This window comes from Impatiens glandulifera, chromosome 6, assembly GCF_907164915.1.
Source record: "Impatiens glandulifera chromosome 6, dImpGla2.1, whole genome shotgun sequence".
Classification (NCBI taxonomy): Eukaryota; Viridiplantae; Streptophyta; class Magnoliopsida; order Ericales; family Balsaminaceae; genus Impatiens; species Impatiens glandulifera.
The window spans coordinates 22288943-22312816 of record NC_061867.1 but is presented as its reverse complement, the minus strand read 5'-3'; the positions used below and the strand labels follow the sequence as shown (position 1 = coordinate 22312816).

The 23874-nt window shown below is 31.7% G+C and overlaps 1 protein-coding gene across 1 annotated transcript; it reads right to left on the bottom strand.

The window, feature by feature from the left end:
• Positions 1-14152: 14152 nt before the first annotated feature.
• On the bottom strand, positions 14153-14587 carry LOC124943362. The gene is made up of 2 exons (XM_047483875.1): positions 14378-14587; positions 14153-14269 (listed from the first exon to the last, which is right to left on the bottom strand). The coding sequence occupies exons 1-2, from the start codon at positions 14585-14587 to the stop codon at positions 14153-14155; spliced, it is 327 nt and encodes a 108-aa protein (XP_047339831.1).
• Between the last annotated feature and the right edge of the window lie 9287 nt (positions 14588-23874).

Here is a 23874-nt window from a genome sequence, read left to right as displayed (position 1 = left end):
TTCTTACCTTCAGAATGACCGTTTTAAAAATCATGAACTTTTAAGTATAATATTGATGTTGGACAAAAGGCTTGATTGTGTGTCCAAACGTCATTTTTATAAAAATGTAAGAATTCAGGAGACCTAAAAAGTTCATATTAACCGGTTCAAAAATTATAAATTTGAGTATAATATTGATGTTTACAATTTTGTGCAGAAGGTCTTCAAAATGGCAAGAAGGTCAAAAACTAAGTTGAACCTGACGAGTCAAGGACGAGTCAACGGGTCAGAACACACCCCTAAAGAAATTCAAAAACGTGGGTGCTGACATCATGTTGACACCATGCATAGATCATTTGAAAAATGTCCAAATATGTGTATTTGACGTTCTGTTTTGCTGAAGAAATTCTGAAAGGATCATCATCTTGGAAAATTTACCCAAATTGCTATACTCAACGGAATTAGTTGATCTTGAATGATTTAGAAAGTTTGAAGAATCCTCCAAAAGTTTGTTTCTATCCAAAATAGAATTGAAATAATTAATCCCTCTAAATTGGTGGTATAATATAATGTGACCAGACGGGATCAAACTGGACATGCCTGCAAAGTTTAATTCATAATTGAAGTTATAGTGCTTCTAATTTGGATTGTGACCTACGGTTAAAAAGCTAAAACGCATCCCGCTATAATTTTATTAGTCTCATGTCTCCATTCAACGGCTAGGATGGTCAATTCAGCTCGAACACCTAATACAAGTTCACCAACTTCAGTCCTAAAGCGAACTAGAGCATGGTGTGACTTTGAAAATTCATATATTTTGATTGGATCGATCATTTGGAGAAAATGAGATACCGTTGGGAATTCCATTAAGTTATATTTCTTTTGATACCAAGTAACATTCACGATTCCACTTACAACCCCTTCTAGCTCGCCCGTAAGTCGAGTTGTTCAATTCAAGACCACCCGCGTTCCCTCAAGAGTTGTATGGATTTTCGGCTAGCTTTAAAGATTTTATCCAATACCATTGTTATAAAAAACAATTTCACTTTTCCAACGCACCATTCCATAGCCTCATTGGTGATCTGAGTCAAAAGTTATAGTCATTTAAAGTTTTGGTTGAACGAAGACAACTGAAAACTTAAACCATAAAATGCCTAACTTCAAAAAATGGTAACTCGACCTACACTTGGCCATTTCACTCAAACAAAGATTCAAGGGGTAGCTTAACCGATTACCTACAAGTAAAAATTCATCTCAAACTCGGTTGAGGAGGAAAATAAGTCGGTTTAACTCGTTAACTGAGTTATCAGTTTTCTAAATATCCTAATTCCTAAGTTATCCTTGCCTAAGAGTATTTAAGGAGAATATCTCATTAAATTGAGCATGGTTAACTCATTTTCCATGTTTCACGTCCACACTAGAGAGAGACAAGGCTTGAAGAGAAAGCAAAAAACTCAAGAATAATCGGAAGGCAATTCCGGCGATATTCAAGGCTTCTCCGGCGAGTTCGATTCCAGCTTCGTTCTTATGTTTTTCTATCTTCTTCAGATAGGCCTCTTTAGTCCTAACATGTTATAGTTAATTCAAGACGTCAGTTTTGTACACCGACGTCGAGGTTGAGTTGAATTCATGTTGATTTGTTAATTAATTTTCAGTTTTTATTTAATTAATGAATTGTTATTTGAATGATGATTGAATGCTTGGTTAACCTAGTTGATAGAGTCCTTATGCTAGAATGAGTTTAGTTAGGAAGAATCTAGGTCTTTACTAGCCTTGTTTCCCAGTTTTTAAGCTCGTTAGTAACATTAAGTTTTGGTCGCTAGAGGAAGAATTGTCGGCCAGTTCTTCAGAGATATTCCGGACTGCCTCTTAGACACAACGAATGCGCAATCGAGGCTATAGATGATGAGGAACGCTTCAATATTATTTGGGGAGCCAATGTTCCAACTCACAACAAGTTGCAGGAGGTAACTGTCATCCGTTTTTTCAGATCTGTAGAGGAATCCTTTTTCGATTCCTTTGTTCTTCAAACCTCCACGCAAATATGCAAAGTGATGAGTTCACATTCCGGTTCACATGTGTTCTCGGGGAGTTCATTCGAGGTTCCACTATATCTTATTTTGTCTTGGAATACCTAATGAGAGTTCAGAATCACCTCTAGACTAAACAAAGAACATCTTGTTAAATAGACTCAAGATACGATAAATAGAAACCAATAGAATTCTAATGGATTGATGTCAACCTTATAGAGATCTAATTAAGAGATCTAGGATCACTCCTTTTAGATTAAATACGAGGTTATGACATACATAAATAAAATAATTCTGAACACAGAATTCACACGTGTAATGTACCTTCACAAATAAATGGAGAACTACATTCGAGTAGAAATTATTCCACGGGATAGGTGCATAGGACATAGTGGCTTCGGCCATTTCCTCATGCGTAACCAAGTAATGGACCCTTAATCTGTGAATATTATGTTTTCTTTCCTTTAGTTTTTTTAAGTAAACTAAAGTGGCAAATCTTAAATTCAACCGGATTACCATGTCTTGTACACGTACTATCCTAGAACTTGTACGGGCCAATTAAAATAAGTCTATGATATGGCACTCTACTTTGGTTCCTCATCTCAAACAGTTAAGACAATATCATATACGGATAGTCTTCTTATCTAGTTTTTGTGAGATTCAAGAGAAAGATAATCAACGAGGTTCTATAGCATAACTTTCATAGAAAAAACATTTTTATAAAAATGCACAAGTCTTGTTTACCATTAAAGTCCTTCATTGTGTCCCCTCCGTCAGCGGAGAACTCGAAAGGATCGGTAAGGCATGGGACCGGCCAATTGTGGATCGCACAAACCGCTCTTAAAGACGGAGCATTCGAATGAATAAGTTTAATCTTATGAACATATTATTTATGCTCTAAAACAATAGACGTTAAGTGAACTCTAAAATTGGTAGACGTAATAAGAAGAGAAAATCCATGTGTACAGAAAAACATTTATGGGACGTCTATGAGGAGAGGAGGTGCGAAATAAAATTCGTATAGAAACTAAAACAGATAATCTTTCACATGAATTTTTAAGGAGGTATTCAAACTCTCTTTGCACCTGAAATAGTCTCTTTCTTAAGATTCAATCTTAAAGCATACTTGTTTCATTTTATCCATGGTATGTTTCGACAAGAGAGATCTTTGTCTTCTTTTACTTTAAATAACAATATTTTCCGTAAAATGCATGAGAGTGATCGAACCTATTTGATGGATTTCCTACATATTCTCACGAGAGAGGAATCAGGTCCAAAGGTAGTTCAATTGTTTTGAAATAGAAAGCAATGGTTTGAAAATTCTGACCTTAGCACGATTGTCGAACGAATATGCAAATGAATTTTTGAATGATCATCAACCAGTAGACATGATTCATGTAATGATATATAATGTACTATTGATCATGTGAATGATGCATGTGATGCAAATCGTGTTTATCATTTTTCTTTCAAAAATGCCTCTAGTATGAACTAGAATCTTATACTTTCATTCCCTAAGAAAGAAGAAAGTGAATTAGATAGACCAAACCTGTTGGAGATTGCCTACATATCCTTTTGAATAAGAAATCAGTTATGCATGTAATTCGGATCATAGATCAAAACTTCAATGACCAAAAAGGGTACCTTGGTATTTCAAGCCAAAGAATTTCTAAAAGACTTCGAGATTTTCATCCTACCATGCTGGAGGAATGGAAAATTCAGACGAAAAAGATTATTTTTAGCGTTTAGAGCTAAATTATTTCACAAAAGATTTTGAGACTTCTATCCTACCTTGATGAAGGAATGAATAAATCAAACAAAAGAGATCACCTTAGCGTTCAAAGCTAGATGAATTTTCAAAAGATAGAAAATGCTGGGAACTTTCATCCTACCAATGATTAAGGAATGGACAGTTAAAAAAATATTACTTTAGCATTCAAAGTTAAATGAATTTTCAAAAGAATATTGGAGACTTTCATCCTATCAAGGATGTAGGAATTGACCATTCAAACAAAAAGATTACCTTAGCATTCATATCTAGAAGGTTTTCAAGAGATTTTGAGACTTCCATCCTACCATGCTGAAGAAATGGTCAATTTGAACAAAAGAGATCACCTTAGCGTTCAAAGCTAGAGGGTTTCCGATATAAACTACTAGGGACTTCCATCCAACTGAGTTGGAGGAATGGACAATTCAGAAGAAATTGTTACCTTAGCGTTCAAAGCTAGAGGATTTCATAAAACAATTATACTGTTAATCTAAAACAGATCAAGAGTCCAAATACCACCATGGTACACTGTCGTCCTTAACCAACAGTTTGCAACTACCAAAGAGAATTTTGATGCATTTTTTGGAAAAATGCCCCTAGTGTAGATTAGGGATCCAACAAACTATCCAATAAAATTTGCCTCTAGTTCAAGGACTAAAAAGACCAAAAGTAATTTATTTTCCAAAACTCTTCTAATGACATATGACTTTTCTCTCACTTAGAATTCGTTGCATCTGAGAAAGGTCTACACCATTGGTTGGGTGCCTACACTCCTCATCAGAATGCTCATAGTATGGATTCATTGACTCTCTAAGGAAAACTTGCGATGACAACTATATGACATGCTCATCGTATAAGCATTTTTTTTTAAATTCCTCTAGTGCAGACATGTTTGTCTATAAATATTTTGTAGAAATAAATGTCATTAGTATGAATACTAAGGAACATGAACGTTTGCAACAATCCTAACAAAGTTAGGTGTCTTTTAAATCTAGAACATTCCTAATATGATTTGGAATTATCATGCAAAGGCAACCTATTACGGAACATGATTCTTTTGATCAAAGGATTCAAAAGCTTTTGGAATTTGAACATGAGAATGCGACTTTTGAATGACGAGATCTTTGACGAACCGTTTTAAAAGATCTTGAAGTCTTAAACTTTTGGGAATTTCTAATATGACTAAGAATTGTTACGCAAATTCACCTTTCTAAGAGAGGAAAGTTCTTGACAGTCAATTTCAAAAGACTTTGAAAATTGCGCATAAATATGCGGTTTCTGTAGGAATAAGATTCTCGACAAATGGTTTCAATAATTCTCAAAAAAATTGATTCTAGGAATTCCTAATCAGATTAAGAATTGTCACTAAGAGTCAAATTGATGGGGAGAAGGTTCTTGGCAATTGAATTCAAGAGACCTTGGGGATTGCACATTAAGATGTAGTTTTCTTGAAGAGAAGATTCTTGAGAATGGATTTCAAGAGATCTTACAATTTTTTATTTTGTAAATTCCTAGTTAGATCAAGAATTATCATTTAAATTTGACTTATTGGGGAAAAAGATTCTTGTCAATTTATTTCATGAGACCTTGTGAATTGTTCATGAAGATGTGGCTTTTTGAAGAGAAGATTCCTAACAATCGGATTCAAGAGATCTTGAAAATTGCACATAAAGATGTGCTTTTTTGGAAGAGAAGATTATTGACAATAAATTTCAATAGATCTAAAAAACTGCGCATGAAGATGCGACTTTCTACAAAAGAAGATTCTTGACAACTAATTTCAAGAGATCTTGAAAATTGTGCATGAATATGCGATTTTTGGAAGAGAATATTCTTGACAACTGAATTTAAGAGATCTCGAGGATTACGCATGAAGATGCGGTTTTTTAACTAAAGATTCTTGACAATTTTACTCAAGAGATCTTGAAGATTTTAATTTTGGAAATTTCTAGTTAGATTAGGAATTATCGCTTAAGTCTAACTCGCTGGATAAAAAGATTATTGGCAATTGAATTCAAGAGACCTTGTGGATTACACATGAAGATGTGGCTTTCTAGTAGAAGATTCTTGACAACTTATTTCAAGAGATCTCAAATATTTCGCATTAAGATGTGACTTTTTAGAAGAGAAGATTCTTGACAATCGATTTTTAAGAGATCTCAAAAATTGCGCATGAATATGCGACTTTCTACAACAAAAGATTCTTGACAACTAATTTCAGCAGATCTGGGGGGAATTGCACATGAAGATGAGGCTTTCTACAACACAAGATTCTTGACAACTGATTTCAAGAGATCTTGGGAATTGCACATGAAGATGCGGTTTTCTACAACAAAAGATTCTTGATAATCAGATTCAAGAGATCTCAAAAATTGCGCATGAAAATGCGTCTTTTTGCAAAAGAAAATTCTTGACAGTCAATTTTAAAAGATCTCAGGAATTGCGCATAAAGATGCGACTTTCTAGCAACAGAAGATTTTTTACAATTGGATTCAATAGATCTTGGGAATTGCACATGAAGATGTGGCTTTCTGTAATAGAATATTCTTGACAACTAATTTTAAGAGATCTTAGGAATTGCGCATAAATATGCGGCTTTCTAAAACAGAAGATTCTTGAGAAACAATTTCAAGAGATCTCGGGTTTTTACTCTAGAGATTCCTCATAGTATTAGGAATCACATGTGAGGTATTATTCGCTATGGAAGATGATGCAAACATAGATCACATTCCACTTGGCATAGCTATGTGCATGAACAAGGAACAACAATAGCTTAGAGAAGGAGTTTGACTCTTAGGGATTTCGCTTTTCCGCTTTCAGACATAGTATTTCTTGAGGGTGTCAAAATTATATAGGGTAGAGAGGTCATCACCATCCATTGAGGTAAGACATTCAGTTCCCCTAAAGAAAACTTGATTGATGACATACAGGCCTTCTCACGATGGTTGAAATTTCTCTCTTGGATCATGAAGCTCTTGGGTCTTACAAATGACTAGGTATCCTACCATCAGATGTCGATGTTTAACCTTCTTGTTGAAAGCTTTCGACATGCTTCATTGATAGGCCTAGGTTTTGCACAGAGCATCCAGCCTCTTATCCTCTATGAGGGATAATTGATTGAATCTAGAACTAATTCAGTCCTCTTCAATGACATGATTTTCCAAGAGTACCCTAAGCATAGATATCTCAAGCTCAACGGGTTGCACTTCTTCTATATTATAGACCAACACATAAGGAGTTTCTCCTCTTGATATTCTAGTTGTAGTTTGGTAGCCCCGTAAAGCGTGAGAGGGTTCTCATGCCAATCCATGCACATTTATGTGGTCTTTTTTAGAATTGAGATCATATTTCTTATTTGCAGATTCGACACTCCATTAGTTTGGGGTCGATATACTGAAGATTCGTGATGTTCGATTTTGAACTGCTCGAAGAGTTCAAGCACTTTGCCCTAAAAATAAAGGCCATTACTAGATATCATCAAATGAAGAACCTCGTATCCCTTAATGATATTACCTTGAATGAATTTTTCCACATGGGAAGATTTGAGGATCTTGAAAGACGATGCCTCAACCATTTGGTAAAGTAGTCTATAGCTACTAGGATGAACTTATGGCCATTGAAAGTATGGGAATGAATCTTTTCAATAATATTGATCCCCTTGTGAAAAAAGGCCACAAAGAAGTCATGTTGTAGAGAATGGATGTAAGAGTATTCTTCAAGTTAGTATATATTTTGCACTAATGATATTTTTTGACGAAAGAAATACAGTCTTGCTCCAGATTCTGTTAGTAGTATCCAAAACGAAAGATTTCTTATAGAGTGTCATTTCGTTCATGAGGGGGCACAACTCCCCGCATACACTTCTTTTATAATTTTCATAGACTCCGATTGATCTACATAAAGCATTCTTTTTTCCATCAAAAGATCAACGGTAAAGAATGTCAGCCACAACTACATAGTTAGTGGCGAATTGGCAAAGAATTCCCGTTCTTTCTTTTGGAAGTGTGAAGGATATTATCCCTTCTCTATGAAGATCTGAATCGACTCGTACCATGGTTTTACAACAATGTCGGTATTGGCGACCATTGATTTTTCATATATACAATTGTTCTTCTGCCTAATCTTGAGAGGTTTGATTTTAATTCTCTCAAAAATCTGCGACATTGCTGCAAACGTAGCCAGAGCATCAGTAAATTAGTTTTGACATCTCAGGGCGTGAATGAAAGTAACACTCTCGAGCTTAAATGGAAGTTGAGAAACATAGGAATGGTATGGTTTGAGATTTTCTCCCTTGACCTACCATTCCCCACTCACATGTAAGATTACAAAATTAGAATCTCCGATGACGTCACTCCTCTACAATCCTTTCTCACAAGTAAGTTTGATGTCATCAATACATGCCTCGTATTTTGCCTCATTATTAGTGATAACATACTCAAGTTTAACTAACGTAAGATTGTAGGTTTCTAATGGATCGATCAAAAAGATATCAATACCATAAAGATGTTATAATAATGTTTTGTTTTTATAAAAAATCTAAGACAATCCACAAGTCTATGCAATTCTCGATGGAACCTCGTGGGTCTTGAAATGAACAGTTTAGCGTACGAGCGACTTAGCGGAGGTTGTAGATCGATCCATGAGTGCTACATGTAATTAAATTAAAGCCAACTCAAAGATCTTTCCAATGGTATCTCACTTGCATGTAATGGTCATGTGAGTACAAAGATATGATTTTTCAAAGTAACACCATGCTTCAGTTCGCTCCAAGACTGAAGTGGGTGAACTTGCAACGGGTTGTCGAGTTGAATTGACCACCTTAGTCGTTGAATGGAGGCACGAGACTAGAGTCATTCGAACAATTTTCGTCTTATATTTCCAATCGTAGGTCACAATTCAAATTCGAAGCTTTATACCTTCAGTTGTGAATTTTATACAGTAAGCATGTCCAGTTTGATCTCGTCTTGGTCACATTGTCTTGTACCGCCGATTTCGAGGGTTAAAAAGTTTCGATTCAATTTTAGATACAAGTGAGCCTTATAGAGGACTCTTCAATATTTTCAAATCATCCAATATCATCTAATTACATTGAGTATAGCGATCTAGGTGAATATTTAAAGTTGGTGATCCTTGCAAAATTTCTTCACCAAACCAAAATGCTAAAAACATGCATTTGGGTGTTTTTTCAAATAATTTGCTCCTCACGTCAACATGACGTCAGCGACCACGTTTTGAATTCTTTTAAGGCACCTAGTCAAGCTCATTGACTTCCATTGACTCGTCTGGTTCAACTCATTTTTTGACTTTTTTACCCTTTTGAAAGTCTTTTGTAAAAATTGTATACAATAACATTATACTCAAAATTTATAATTTTTTGAACCAGTTAATCCTAGCGCATTAGGTCTCTCAGTTTCTGACTTTTTATGAAAAATGGTGGTTGGATGCATAAACAATCCCCGAGCTGATTGTTTCGTATATTTTATCCAACATCAATATTATATTCAATGTTCTTGATTTTTCAAATTGGTCATTTTGAACGTATAAAATATCTAAAGCTCGAGTATTTTTACAAATTGGCATTTAGACCACTATTCAAGGGTCAATTTAACCCAGTTCTAAAAATTATTTTTGATTTGTGTTTCTCCGGTCCAATAATCAAGTATGATCACCATACTAGACCGGACATATTTTTATTTTAATTTCGGGGTATAAGAATTAAGTGTCTACATCTCCACTAGAGGTATTCGACAGGGAGATCCACTTTTTCTATATCTTTTTGTTTTTCCTATTAGAGGTTTAACGAAATTTGTTGATAAATTAATTGTTTCTAGTGATATTGTAGGAATCAAAATTGGAAGAAGAGGACCAAAATCTCAAATCTTTTATTTGCAGATGATTCACTTCTATTTGGAAAAGCTAAAAGAATGGATACTACAAAAATCATGGATGCTTTCAATAGGTATTTTCATGCATTGGGATTGGACACTCTTAAATTTGAAAATATTGAAAGGAAAGAGGATGATCAGTTGGAAAAAATTGTATTAATATGTTAGGAGATATGGAAGGCAAAAATAATATTACATTCATAAATCAAAATATGGACGAGAATCGAAATTATTACAACTACCACACAAGAATTCTGAGCATATGGTCAGGCTAACTTAAAATAAAAACCGCAAAAAGGAGGTGAGTTGGAAGAAGCACAAAAAAACCTATTCACCCAAATCAAATCATTACACATGTGGATGAGGCCATCAATAAGAGTACAAAAAACAATTATGTTGTAGTGATATTGTGAATGTCAAGTGGAGAAATTATTACATGAGAAACAAAATCTTTTGAGGGTGTTGATGTTAATTATTGAAATGGAGGCTTTAAGACTAGCATCAAAAATGGAAGAGGAACTACATCTCAATTATGTTATCATATTTTCTGATTATCAATTGGTTATTAGAAATTCTGAAATGTCAAAGTTGAACACATACTAGTAGGCAAGACTGATAAAAATAGACATTCTTAAATGTTTAGAAATCTACAAGAGTTTCACAATAGCTTTGACTAAGAGAGAATTCAACTCTGTCACACATTGGATTGCAATAAAATGCAAAGAAATTGATTCACTAATTATTTGAAATAAACTTAACCTTAACCAAATTCAAAACCTACTTCTCACTAACCACAAATATTTTGGTGAATTTGAGCTAGTTGTTGACGAATCAAATTCTCGACAATCGAACTGAATCAAGATAACTCAACAGATAGAATGGAGGGAAAATGAAAGAATTTGGGAGACGACATATACGCAACTAAAGTATTTGAAAGTCTTATTGAGATCTTTTTTTCTCATCTACATGATCTATTCTTTTTAGTCTTGTTTGTTTTAAGAATTTTGATATTTTGTTGGTCTTTTTATCAACGATGAACTATTATTGAATTGGACGTGAACAATAGTCCAATGGTTCAATTTAATCGAATATAAAAAATAAAAATAAAAAATTTAAAATGATACAGCTTCTATATGCCATGCTTCTTACGGGGATGTCACTATTTTTCTTCTCTTATCCTCTATAACAAGAAATACTATGGCAATAGCAATCAAGCATGCCAAGAGAGAACACAACTTTCGCATTGTATCAATCACAATGTTGTCATGTCTGTTAGTTTTATTGGTGTATTAAATCTATAGTATCATCAAGTCTCAACACCGTTGTTTCTAATAACTGGAAATTAGGGGTATTTTGTAACAAGTTATGCTTGAGATTTTGTTTAATTTCAGCCTGAGTATCAGTTAATTGAAGCACCCTGCACAATTCTTCTAGATAAATTTAATAATCAGAAAACCTTCTATGAACACCAAAGTATATCATTATAGCCTTTTCTCTTGTTTATTTAAGCTATATCTTATTTTCTTCCTTCTTCACACTCCATTTTGATTGTGGTAGAACTTGGATGGTTGAAACGGAAACATTTTGACCATCAAAAGTATTGGTCTTAAATTATATTCTCATGTTTAATCCCTAGATCTTGTTGGTGTTGTTTTTACCATCTCTAGTTGATGTTTTTATTGCTATGTTTGGTTGCATTGGAATTGGAATTGGAATTGGAATTGGAATTAGAATTGGAATTAGAATTCATCTAATACCAAATAAGTAGTTTGTTTGATAATCTAAAATAAGGAAATCCAATAGAATTGAATGCATCTGATTTTTTTATGTTTCAAATTCATTGTTCCTTTCTTCAAACGTATGAATTGGATTTTATCTTAATAAAGCTTCGTACCTTAATAAATTGTAGTTGAATTTTAAGATGAATCACAAGCTGTATTTATTTTTGCTCAATCAATAATTATTTAGAGGTCTCATCAAATAAGTCATCACCGAAGGCGTATTTCAGAAAGATATTGTAAAGATGAATATCAACGGCCTTCTGTGTTATCAAAGTTAAAACATGGAATCCATAATAGCGAATGATGTGTGGATAACTAGCTTTAAATATTGACAAAATATATTTTTCACTATTGAAAAATCTTTGTCGAAAGATGATTTAACCGTCGCATCCCCACCCAATTTTCCACATGGTTATTTACTCTACACCAAGAACTTTCACTGCTATTAACAGTCACCACTATCTAACTGAGAAAATATCGCGCATTTAAACTCCACATATTACTCAACTAATAATAGAAGGTCAATTTTTTTCTCTCTTATATTATCGACAATGACAATGAATGATGATTGTTATTAGCTATCAATGGTGGGGGATAGGGAGAGTTCATGGTGTTCATGGTATAAGGTTGTTTTTTAGGGCCGTCAACTATACTAACAGCTATATTTCGTCCTCTTTTACCAATTATAACAGTTAAATCATCTTTCAACAAAGATTGAGAAACATATTTTGTCGATATTCAAAACTAATCATCATCGCATCATTAGTTACTATGGATTCTATGTTACTATTTTGACAAGGGGAAGGATTGTTGGATGGGAATGAAGTTCTATTGGGTTTGAAGGGAATTCACATACTAGGTATGATTCACTACGACATTAAAACATACACGGTGTTATTTACGGGTTGTTAGAATATAAAATAACATATATGTAAGATATTATAACAATATTATAAATTGAGATAATATCAATGTTTATTATTCTAATACATTAGTTTCCTTATATGTTGATTATAATGTCTATATAATAGACATAACCTATGTAACCAAATATATCATTTAATACAATCTTTCTTCTATATTCTAACATGGGTGATGACAAAGATTATAGATTTTGGATTGGCCACGAAAGTAGGTGATTCACGAACTGCGAGGGATGTCAAAGTACATTTTGCCAGAAGACACTGCGTATATAACTGGTGGAATGATATCTATGAACTGCAAATTCTTAAAACAGTGGAGTTGGATTTACAAAAAAGTGATGAATTTCGTGGGACAATTCGACATCATTCCAGCCATCCCCAATAACAATTATCTTTGAAGGCCATACATTTCTTGTAGAGGTGTTTGTCTTGTGACGGGTTATGTGAGTCAATTGAGCTCGGAATCACTCATAAACACCCGTTTTTAATGCAATTAATGGATAAGAAGACCCATTTGTCAATGGTAATCAAAGACCTATTTGTTTGCAACGATCAAGCCTATTGATCATATTTATCTACGGTGATCAATGTTGGTTCTGATTATCGTATCTTCTAAGAATAATTATGAAGAAATGACACTCTGGAAAATACTATGAATGACAATAATATTTGTTAAAAAAGAAAAGTCTTGAGAGCTTAAGTGTTGTATATCAACATTTACAAACAACCCTTATAAATGAGTAAATTAGCCTTGAAACCCTAAATTACTTATACATACAGGCACAAGCCCATTAATAATTAAATAAGTCCTAATTTCATAAAAGACAATAAAGACCAACAACTTTCAATTTGCTGACAATCAATACTTAAACTCACAATCTCCCCTCGTAAGCTTGATTTGGTTCAAGATTCTTCATGCTGAGTATCTCTAGTATCTCCGTAAATTTGACAATTGTTAGTTTTGTGGTGAGAATGTATGCATGCTAATCTTAGGTGCTTACAAACTCTACAACGATCTTTCGGTTCTCGATGCATTTACGGATGAAGGGGAACCAAGTGTCGATGTGTTTATTGCTTCCATAAAACATTGGGTTCTTCATTAATGTTATTGCGGACTTTTGTCGATATAGTGGATTACCGGCCTTGGCTCGCATCTAAGCACCTCGCTCAACAAGTTTTTCAGCCAAAGTCCTTGGCATGACACTACAGTAGCTACCATAAACTCCGCCTCACATAAAGATAAAGCAACAGTTCACTGCTTCTGAGAATGTCAGGTGATCAGATTCCTGTTGAGATAAAACTGTATCCCTCCGGTACTTTTTCTGTCGTTTGTGTCATTGGGTAGGTCGTTGTTAGTAAAACTAACAAGTTCTTCAACTTCTCTTCCTCTTCTTAATTAAATCTCATAGCTCGTCGTTACCTTCACGTAACGAAGAATGTCTTTTACTATTTGTTGATGTAGAGTGATAGGTTGCTCCATGTATCGACTCACTATGCCAACTTCATAAGATATATCGGGTCGAGTGTGCGTCAAGTACCTGAGACACATGATGATACGCCTATACTCCTTCGGATCCACTAAGCTTCCTTCCACATCTTTTTCAAGTTGCAACTTTGCTTTCATCGGATACTTGCTAGAGATGCAATCCTCCATTACAAACTACTTCAACACCTTCTTCGCATAAGCTTCCTGCTTTACCTCGATGTTATCTTTCTTATGGTCCACCTCGATACCAATATAGTACGATAATAGCCCGAGATCACTCATCTTGAACTCCTTCATCATCTATTTTTTGAACTCCTCAACACCCTTGATGCTTGATCTTGTCATGATTAAGTCATTGACGTATACGCCAACAATGAGTACTTTTTCTCTATGGTTTCTCGTGTACACAACCTGCTCCTAAAAAAAATTCACTAAGCTGAGACTCATCATTCTCTTGTTGAGGCAAGTGTTCCATGCCCTTGGTGTTGGACGTAGTCCGTAGAGAGTCTTGTATAACTTTTACACCTTATGCTCATTATTCTTGATGATGAAACCTTCAAGTTGAGTGACATAGACTTCTTCCTTGATGTCACCATTTAGAAATGCTGATTTGATATTCAAGTGGTGAATCTCCCATCCATAGTGAGCTACGATGGCAAGAATTAGCCTTAACTGTGTCAAGTTTCGCCACCGGTGCAAAGGTCTCCTCAAAATCAACACATTACTTCTGCACATAGCCTTTCGCTACCAATCTCGCTTTGTGCTTGAGGATATTTCCTTCGTTGTCTTTTTTTAACTTGAAAATCCATTTTAACTTGATGGTCTTATGACCGGGTGGTAAGTCGATGAGCTCCCATGTCTTGTTCTTTTTTATGGACTCGGACTCTTTCTTTATGACCTCATATCACAGCTCTTTGACTGTCATCTCATGATATGTTTTTGGCTCGTCAGTGGTGAGCAACAATAATTCATCATGATTCATCTCTACCAGTGATGCCTCTGCATAGACATCTCGTAGGATTCCAAACTCCATGGAATTTTGTACGAGTTTATTGTTGGCGTTGCAGCACTCCCATTTCTTCTCTAGCTTGAACACGGCATTTCTACTCATACAGATTTTCTCACAAGCTAGATCAAGAAACTTGTGTGCCTTGCTTCCATCTTCGAACTTCACATTTCTGGTAATTTTCTCGTCGAGCTCATTGAGCTTCTCTCGATGGCTCGTCATATGGTTGCTTGATCCATTATCAAGGTACCACACATTAGTGTGATTACACTCATCTCCACTTGCGAGGAGTTTCTCCATGACTTTCTCTTCATTGAGTAACACCACATCTAGTTCCTTCTTGGATGGTTCTTGCACGAACTCGTCAAGGTTTGTCTCCTTGACTCTAGTAAAATCATTTGTCACTCCCTCAGTAAACATTAATATTGGCTCCTCGTCAAAGAATCTAGTGAGATTTGCCTTATCGCCTTAGGGTTAAAGTATTCGTCACTACCTCAACAAACATTAATGTTGGCTCCTCGTCATAGAAGCTAGTGAGGTTTACCTCATCGTTAGACCTTTTGTTAAGGTATTGAGACGCGTAGTGCCCGTAATTTTGACAAGCATAACACTTCATTGTGCTCTTGTCTTTATGGGGCTTGGTGTCTTCTTGTCGAGGTGATCTTTCACCACGATCTTGACCTCCAACTTGCCTTTTGCCACAACCTCGGTTATCTCCACCATTGTCGCTGTGACTCGACGATCTAGAAGAAAAATCATCTACTCCGTTTTTCTTCATTTGTGACATTCATTCATCATGCGTGAGCAATAGGTGCTCCTCCTTTTGGTCTCTGTAGCCGCGAAGTCTCTCCTCATGGACTTTGAGACGATCGACGATCTCATCGACGTTCATATTCTTGATGTCACCAAATTGTTCGATCGTTATAACGATCTGCATGTATGTTTGTGTTATGGCTCTAAGGAACTTCTTGACAACAGAGATCTCCTCCACCTTCTCTCCTAGTGAGCGCATACCAATCACGACGGATGTCAATTTTATGAAGAAATCATTCACCGATTCCCCATTCTTCATGCGAATCACTTAGAATTGTGTCTTTAAGGTTTGCATTTTTTCCTCCTTGAATCTCTTCACTCCAACATGCATTGTCTTTAACGTCTCCCATGCTATTTTGGCAGAATCCTTCTCGGCCACCATGAGAAGGACTTCCTTGGGAAGCGCTGGATAGATGGCGGTAAGAGCCATTCTATCCTTCCGTTCGTCGACTTTGTCGAACATCACGGCTTCCCATACTCATTGTTCTTGTAAGTTTATTTTCATCTTCAACGCCCACATCGAGTAGTTACTCTTCGTGAGTAACAAATAGGAGAGAGTCACGTTCCCTTCTCTTTCAATCTTCATTGTCGTCGCATCTCTAGTTAATTTTGACGACATGTTCTTTAGATAGGCTTTGATACCAAATATTGTTTCTGATTATCGGATCTTCTAAGAACAATTATAAAAAATGAAACTCTGGAAAATATTGGGAAGGACAATAATATTTTTTAAAGAGGAAAAGTATTGAGAGTCTTAAGTGTTGTATATCAACATTTACAAACAACCCTTATAAAGGAGTAAAAGAACCCCTAAATTACTTATACATACAGGCCCAAGCCCATTAATAATAAATAAGCCCTAATTTTATAAAAGACAATAAAGACCAATAACTTTCAATTTGTTGACAATCAATGTTTAAACTCACAATCAAGCATTTTATCCTCTCAACAACGGTTAAACAAAGCCTATTGATCTCTAGGTATATTGTCAATAAATATATAATCTGTCAAATTTATCTTCCTCGGTCCAGACCATCCTAACTATAAATAATATTCAAATTTCATACATTTTAACTAACTTGATTTTTTGACAGCTTCTTTATTAACTTTGATTCTTTTATCATTTATTTTAAGGGTATGTTTGAATGAGTGAAATTGGAATTGTAATTAGAATTGAAATTGGAATTCTAATTTCATGAGAATTTCTATTGAATTATAATTCATATGGTTGAGAAAACTATAGAATTATAATTTAAATCCAATTTATATGTTAAAAAAATGTAATAAAAGTAATTTTAATATATATTATGTTATAGAATAAATAGAAAAAATGTGGATGTTAATAACATTTGTCGCTGCAATATAAGATTTTGTAACTTTTGCAACATGATTGAAAGATTCAAACAGTTGATTTTCAATTTTTTGTAAATGTACAATTCTCTGAACTTCTAGTTCATAATGTTTTGTACGGGGATCACAGTTATCAAGTGGAATATTTCACGAAATTTCTTTTTTTAGTTGATTACTTTCTCCCCCTAATGTCGGGAAGTGTGATTCGTCAAAATGACAATCTGCAAATCTTGTAGTAAATAAATCACTCGTAGCCGGTTCAATATATTTAATAATTGAGGGTGAGTCATACCCGATATAGATGTTCAACCTTCTTTGAGCATTTTAGTTCTATGAGGTGGTGTAATTGGTACATAAACTACACACCCAAAAATTCACAATGAGAAATACGTGGTTCATTTTCAGTTATAATTTGCATAGGGCTTTCAGTCATATTTTCAGAAGTGCTGTAGTATGCAATATGGCATATCCCCAAGCAGAAACGGAGAGTTTCAATCTCAATAACATAGGTCTTGTAATTAATTGCAATCTTTTAATGAGTATTCAGTCAGACCATTTTAAGTATGTACATGAGGAACATGATGCTCTATTATAATTCCAATGGACGTACAATAATCTTCAAATGCATGTGATGTAAATTCTCCAACATTATCGAGGCGTATTTTCTTTATTGGTTAATCTAAAAACTTTGCTCGCAGTTTAATAATTTGTGCAAGTAGTCTAGCAATAGTTAGATTACGAGTTGACAATAAACAAGCATGGAACCAACGTGTTGATGCGTCAATTAGTACTATAAAGTGCTTAAAAGTTCCACATATATCGCCTTGAATTCTTTCTAAAAATATAGGAGATTCAATTCCCACTTTGGTTAGAGATGGCCTGGTAATTAATTTTCCTTGAGAACAAGCAGCACATGTGAATTCATTTGAATTTAATATTTTCTAGTTTATTGGAGTATGGTCATTTGAATTTTCAATTATTCGCCTTAACATTATGCTGCCAGAATGCCCAAGTTTGTCGTGCTAAGTAATAAATTCATTAATAGCCTTTAAGCCTACTATATTATGTATTTCGGCGACATATATTTTTGTATAATATAGGTCGGATGAGAAAATACGTAGTTTTTCAAATACCATTTTCTGGACATTTATCATTTGAGTAATTAAGATATATTCGTTTTCTGCCTCATTTGTCGTTTTAGTATGATATCCATTCTTTCGAATATCATTAAAGCTTAGCAGATTTCTTCGTGCTTTGCTCGAGAATAAAGCATTCTCAATCGCAATTTTGGTCCCTTTATGGAAAAATATAATTGTTTTGCATGAATCTTCAATGCGTTTGGTATTACCACTTATGGTTTTTATCGTGGTCTTTCCCATCTTAAGGTGGGAGAAAAAGCTTTTACTTTTAAAATAATGTGTGTTCTCCCACTATCAATGAAGCAGATGTCATCTCCAATTTTGGCATCCATATCTTTTCTAAGACAAAAAGAAGGTAACACCAATATTAGTACAATATATATATATACATAATCACTACAAAATGCATTAGTATTTACATTGAAAAAAAGAAATTACAAGAGTGCAGGATTTTTACAAGCAAAAATATATTAACAAAAATAATAAATCATTTAGTTGTCATTAATGAAATCATCGGCTTCTAGATGCGTGATATTTTTATTTAGGATGTCATCAAAAGTGTCATCCTGAATTGCCAGGTTGGCTTCAGCTTCGACCCTTTCCTTTTTCCTTAAAGTCTGGTATAATTCAGCTAAATGAATAGTTTTACGATAGATTTGTGCTCAATGACCCTTAATCCCACATAGATCACAAGGTTCATATGTAATGGGCTGGTGACGTTAAAATGCATCTTGCATCCATGAGCTTAGAGGAAACTCTTGTCCCATAAAAAGCCATTGAGCCAGGAAAAGGCAAAAGCCATGATTTTCCTGTGCCAACATATCAATGAAGCACTTAAATTAAAATCATCACACTTGTTAAATTTTATTAACGTCCACATTTCCTATTTATTCAATAATTTATTATCTGTTTTATTAAAATATTGATTTAATAAGACCAATTAGGATGGTTAAGAGTTTTTTTTAAGTTTCGATCTCATTAAAAAATATCGGTTTGACATTTTAACTTCATAGATTAAAAAAATCTCGGTTAGAGATTTTAACTTCTTAAATACAAAAACAAAATATTGGTTTCACATGTTAACTCTTAAATTAAAAAAAACTCTTAAAAATATTGGTTTCAAAAAAAAAATTATAGAATCGTATTTTAAATTATAAAATAATAAATTATTTTGTTTAAAAAAACATATAAAAAAGATAAATTTGGAATTACAATTCCTAACTAAATAGAGTGAAAATCGGAATTATAAAATTACACTAAGTGAATTCCATTGAAATTCCAATTCTGATTCTTAATATTAAAGGATTTACCAAACTTAAGAATTTAAATTAGAGTTTTAAATTCTAATATCAATTACAGAGTTAACAAACAGACCCTAAGAAATCTTGAAACATAAATATTGGGGGCAAGTTTTTATTTTATATTCTCTAAATATTCAAATAGTTGTTATTGTATTTTTCGAAAAATAGATTATGCACGCAAGGTGTTTTAATAGAATGCTTAAACCATGAAATCTAAAGTTTGTAAGATTCATATCTATCTCTTTAAGTAATTCAATGGTTTTTTTGTCTTGCTTTAATTTGTTTACTTATTTGAAATTATATGCACCTCTTAGTTTAATTTTGATTTTTATGCTAGATAATTAGTGTTGTTTTTCTTTAGAGATTATTTTGTGTAAGCTACTGCAATTTTGGATATCTATTATTTTAGATAAAAGGAAGAAAAGCACAACAAAAATTAAAATAAAAAATAAAAATGGTCTAAGTCGAATTAAGGTTCTAGACGAACTGAGATTTAAGACTTTTTTTTCCTCAAATCGCAATTCGAAACTCTTTAGAGTTAAAATTATATAAAAATATGGTTTTATTTTAATGAATTTAAACTTTGTTAACTTATTATATACGTGAAGTTTATAAATAAATAAAATATTTATGCCCCTAACCGACTAATAATCTTTTACTGTTAAATTTTATAGAAGAATTTTGACTTAACTTTTTAAACCAGTGTTGTTTTTTTTCGAACATTTGTTCCTGAGTTTGATTCTCTCAATAAATCTATTTTTTAATTAAATATTTATGACTAATTTGTCAAAGTTTAGTCAGAAAATTGACTTAGCATATTTTGATAATCCCATTTTGAAACAACGAGAAGTCATGGAATAAGAAGTAGGGATGGTAACGGGTATTCTATCCGTCGGGAATCATACACGTCAGGTAGTGAAGTATCCATTCCCGAACCTAATTTTAATTTTACTACTGATCTCGAACCTGACAAGTATCTCTATTTGTATCACATATCCGATTCGTTTGGTACCGATCATCGACGAGTACCTCATTACCTAAATAAAATATAAATTTATATTTATATCTCTATTTGCATAGTTGTGTTGTAAAATTTGAAAATTTTAACAACAATTTGTTGTTGTTACATGTTTGAACTCAACAAAAATTAGAAAGATTGAAAATAAAAAGTGAAGAGTGAGTAGACAGGGAATATATTTTGTTATTAAAGAAAAGTAAAGATTAAGAATTATGGGGAAGAGAAATTAAAATGATTTGAGTAGAGTAGGGGTATAAACGAGCCGAGCTGAGTTCAAACTAGTCTTGATTCGAGTTCGACTTAACGCGTTTTTTTATTGGCTCGGCTCGATCATATAACCATAGGCTTGAGTTCGGCTCGAAAGGCTTGAATTTAAATATATTTATATATTAATTTCTTATATTAAAAGAAACATAATGAAAGTCGAGAGTCCATTCATCGGACCGTACAACCCTCCACGTATTTTTTTTATGCCCCGTAACTCTTCCACATATTTGTAAGAATGGACGTATTGATTCGCGTAAGAATACACGTAGTATACCTAAGGTAGTTATTCATGTTCAAACAAGTTTGAGAAGAATATTTTCAAGTCGTGTATTATATTTGAGATAACTTGAAAACATATTAGACTCCATTATGTTTATTTTAAAAAATAAAACACCTTATAGTGAAATAAAAATAATTTTATATCTTATAAAATATAATACATTGAGATTTTATATATTAAATAATATTATAATATAATTATATTTTGATTTTATTTTCAAAAATTATATTTATGTAATTGAATTAATATCAAATTTATTTATTTCCAAGTTATAAGTATTATATAATATATATTTTTTTAATTTATAAATATTATTTTGGTATATCCTTATAAATATTTTATAATGAAATAAAATTAGTTTTATATCTTATAAAATATAATACATTGAAATTGTATATTAAAATTGTATATATGTAATAATATTACAGTATAATTATATTTTGATTTAATTTTCAAGATTTATATTTTTGTAATTAAATTAATATCAAATCTATTTATTTCCTTAAAAGTTAAAAGTATTATATAACATATATTTTTTAATTTATAATTATATTTTAAGGAGGCTCATAAGCAATAAACTCATAGATAGTCTTATAAGTATTTTTCAAATTTTGATTAAAAAGTAAAATATAATAAATAAAAAATTATATGATTAGGCTCGAAAAAGCTCGACGACACATTAAGCGAGTCTTATCTAAGCTCGAATCTTAAACGATCTAGCTTGAGCTCGGCTCGAATTCAATTTTGACCAATCTCGAATCGAACTTTGACCAAGCCACTCACGAGCGGCTCGGCTCATTTATACCCTAGGTAGTGTTTAGTACGATATATTAATTATATAGGTATAAATTGTAAGGGGTATAAATTATAAGGAGGTATTATGAGGTATAAATTATGAGTAATGATAGGGGGAGCGAAACATTTATAGCGAATGGGGCAGCAATGACGTGGAGTGCTGACTATACAAGCTGACTCAATATATATTTATTTTTCTCTTTACTTTTATTAATAATTCTCTCTCTTCTCACTACTTACCTTTTCTCTCTATATTAATTAAGACTCATTCAATAAAAAATCAATTATTATTATTAAATTTAATAATTATTCTCTTTAATTTTTATTATCATAAATATATATTTTTTTTAAATTAATGTACATATGCGGTTATTATACACTTTTTAATTATTTCTCTCTCTCAATAATTTATTTTTTTATTGAAAAAAATAAAATTTATTTTCAATAATAAAATTTACTCAAATTAAAATAAATAATAATTCATTGTGTTATATTTAATTAAAAATATTTAATTAAAAATATTTAATTGGGTTAATTTACTATTTTATATTAATAAATTACACAATCTAATTAAAATATAAAATAAACTTACCAAAAAAAAATATGGTCAAAAATATATTTTAAATCTACTTTTACAAAATCAAATAACATAATATAATCGATAAATTGTCTTTAATCATCTCATCGCATGTTTTTTTCTATCGTCAACATATTGAAATTAAAAATTTCAAATCTACAAGACAAATTAAAAAAATATATAATTTAGAATAAAAATAATATAATTAAAGAGATTAATTATTAAGTGTTTTTTAATAATAAAAATTGACTTTTTTTTTATTGAATGTGTCTTAATTAATATAGAGAGAAATGGTAATAGTGAGAAGTGAGGGAAAATTATTAATGAAAATAAAGAGAAAAATAAATATATACTCCATTATTATTCGCTGCCCCATTCGCATCAAATGTTTCGCTCCCCTAGCATTACTCATAAATTATATAGAATATTAGTGTTTGATTGAGAGTAAAAAATAAGTATAAATTATATATGTTTTATTATTTTGTGTTTGATTGGTGGTAAATTATATAGAATATTAGTGTTTGATTGAGAGTAAAAAATAAGTATAAATTATATATGTTTTATTATTTTGTGTTTGGTTGGTGGTATAAGAGAATAGTAAAAAAGTATAAAAAATTATTTTAATCTTATATTTTTTTAAATTATTATTTTAATGCTTATTATGAGTAGTTTGTATTATTAATTAGATTGAATTTTATAAAAAATAATAATATATAATTATTGTAAAAATATATTTTTAAAATAAATAATATTATATGGTTTACATTTATTTATATATAATTCTTTTTAATTTAACTTATATAATTATATAAGTAAAACTTATTTATATATTAATTAATATTTAATTTTGAAATATACTTATTATTACAAATATTTATATATTAAAATAATATTAATTATTTGTATAAAATAAAATATTAACAATAATAATTTTAATAAAATAATATTTGAAATTAGAATTATAAATTAGTTTCAGAAATAAATTATATAGATATAAGTTATATTAATTAATAATTATATCATTAATTTATATAATTAATTATAAATATTATGTATTAATAATGAAATACAATTTTATTTTATAAATTAATTTTATATATTATTAATTTTTAATTAACATTATTATTATTTTTGATCATTATATTTAATAATGTATATAAATTATCACATCAAAAAAATTTATACTTAAAATAATATAATTTTTGTTTATATATATAAATTAAAAAATCAAATAAAAATAAGTAATTGTGTAATTATTATTATTATTATTTAAATTTAAAAATTAAACAAGATTAAATTTAAATTAATACTTAGATATAATTTATATTATTATTATATTTTAAAAATATAATAAAAAAAAAATTAATTTTAATAATTTTATAAAATTAAGTTTTATAATTATCTTGTAACTGGTGTAGATAGGTATTACTTTATACCTCATATAAGGGATAAGTTATACATAAATATTACTGTATA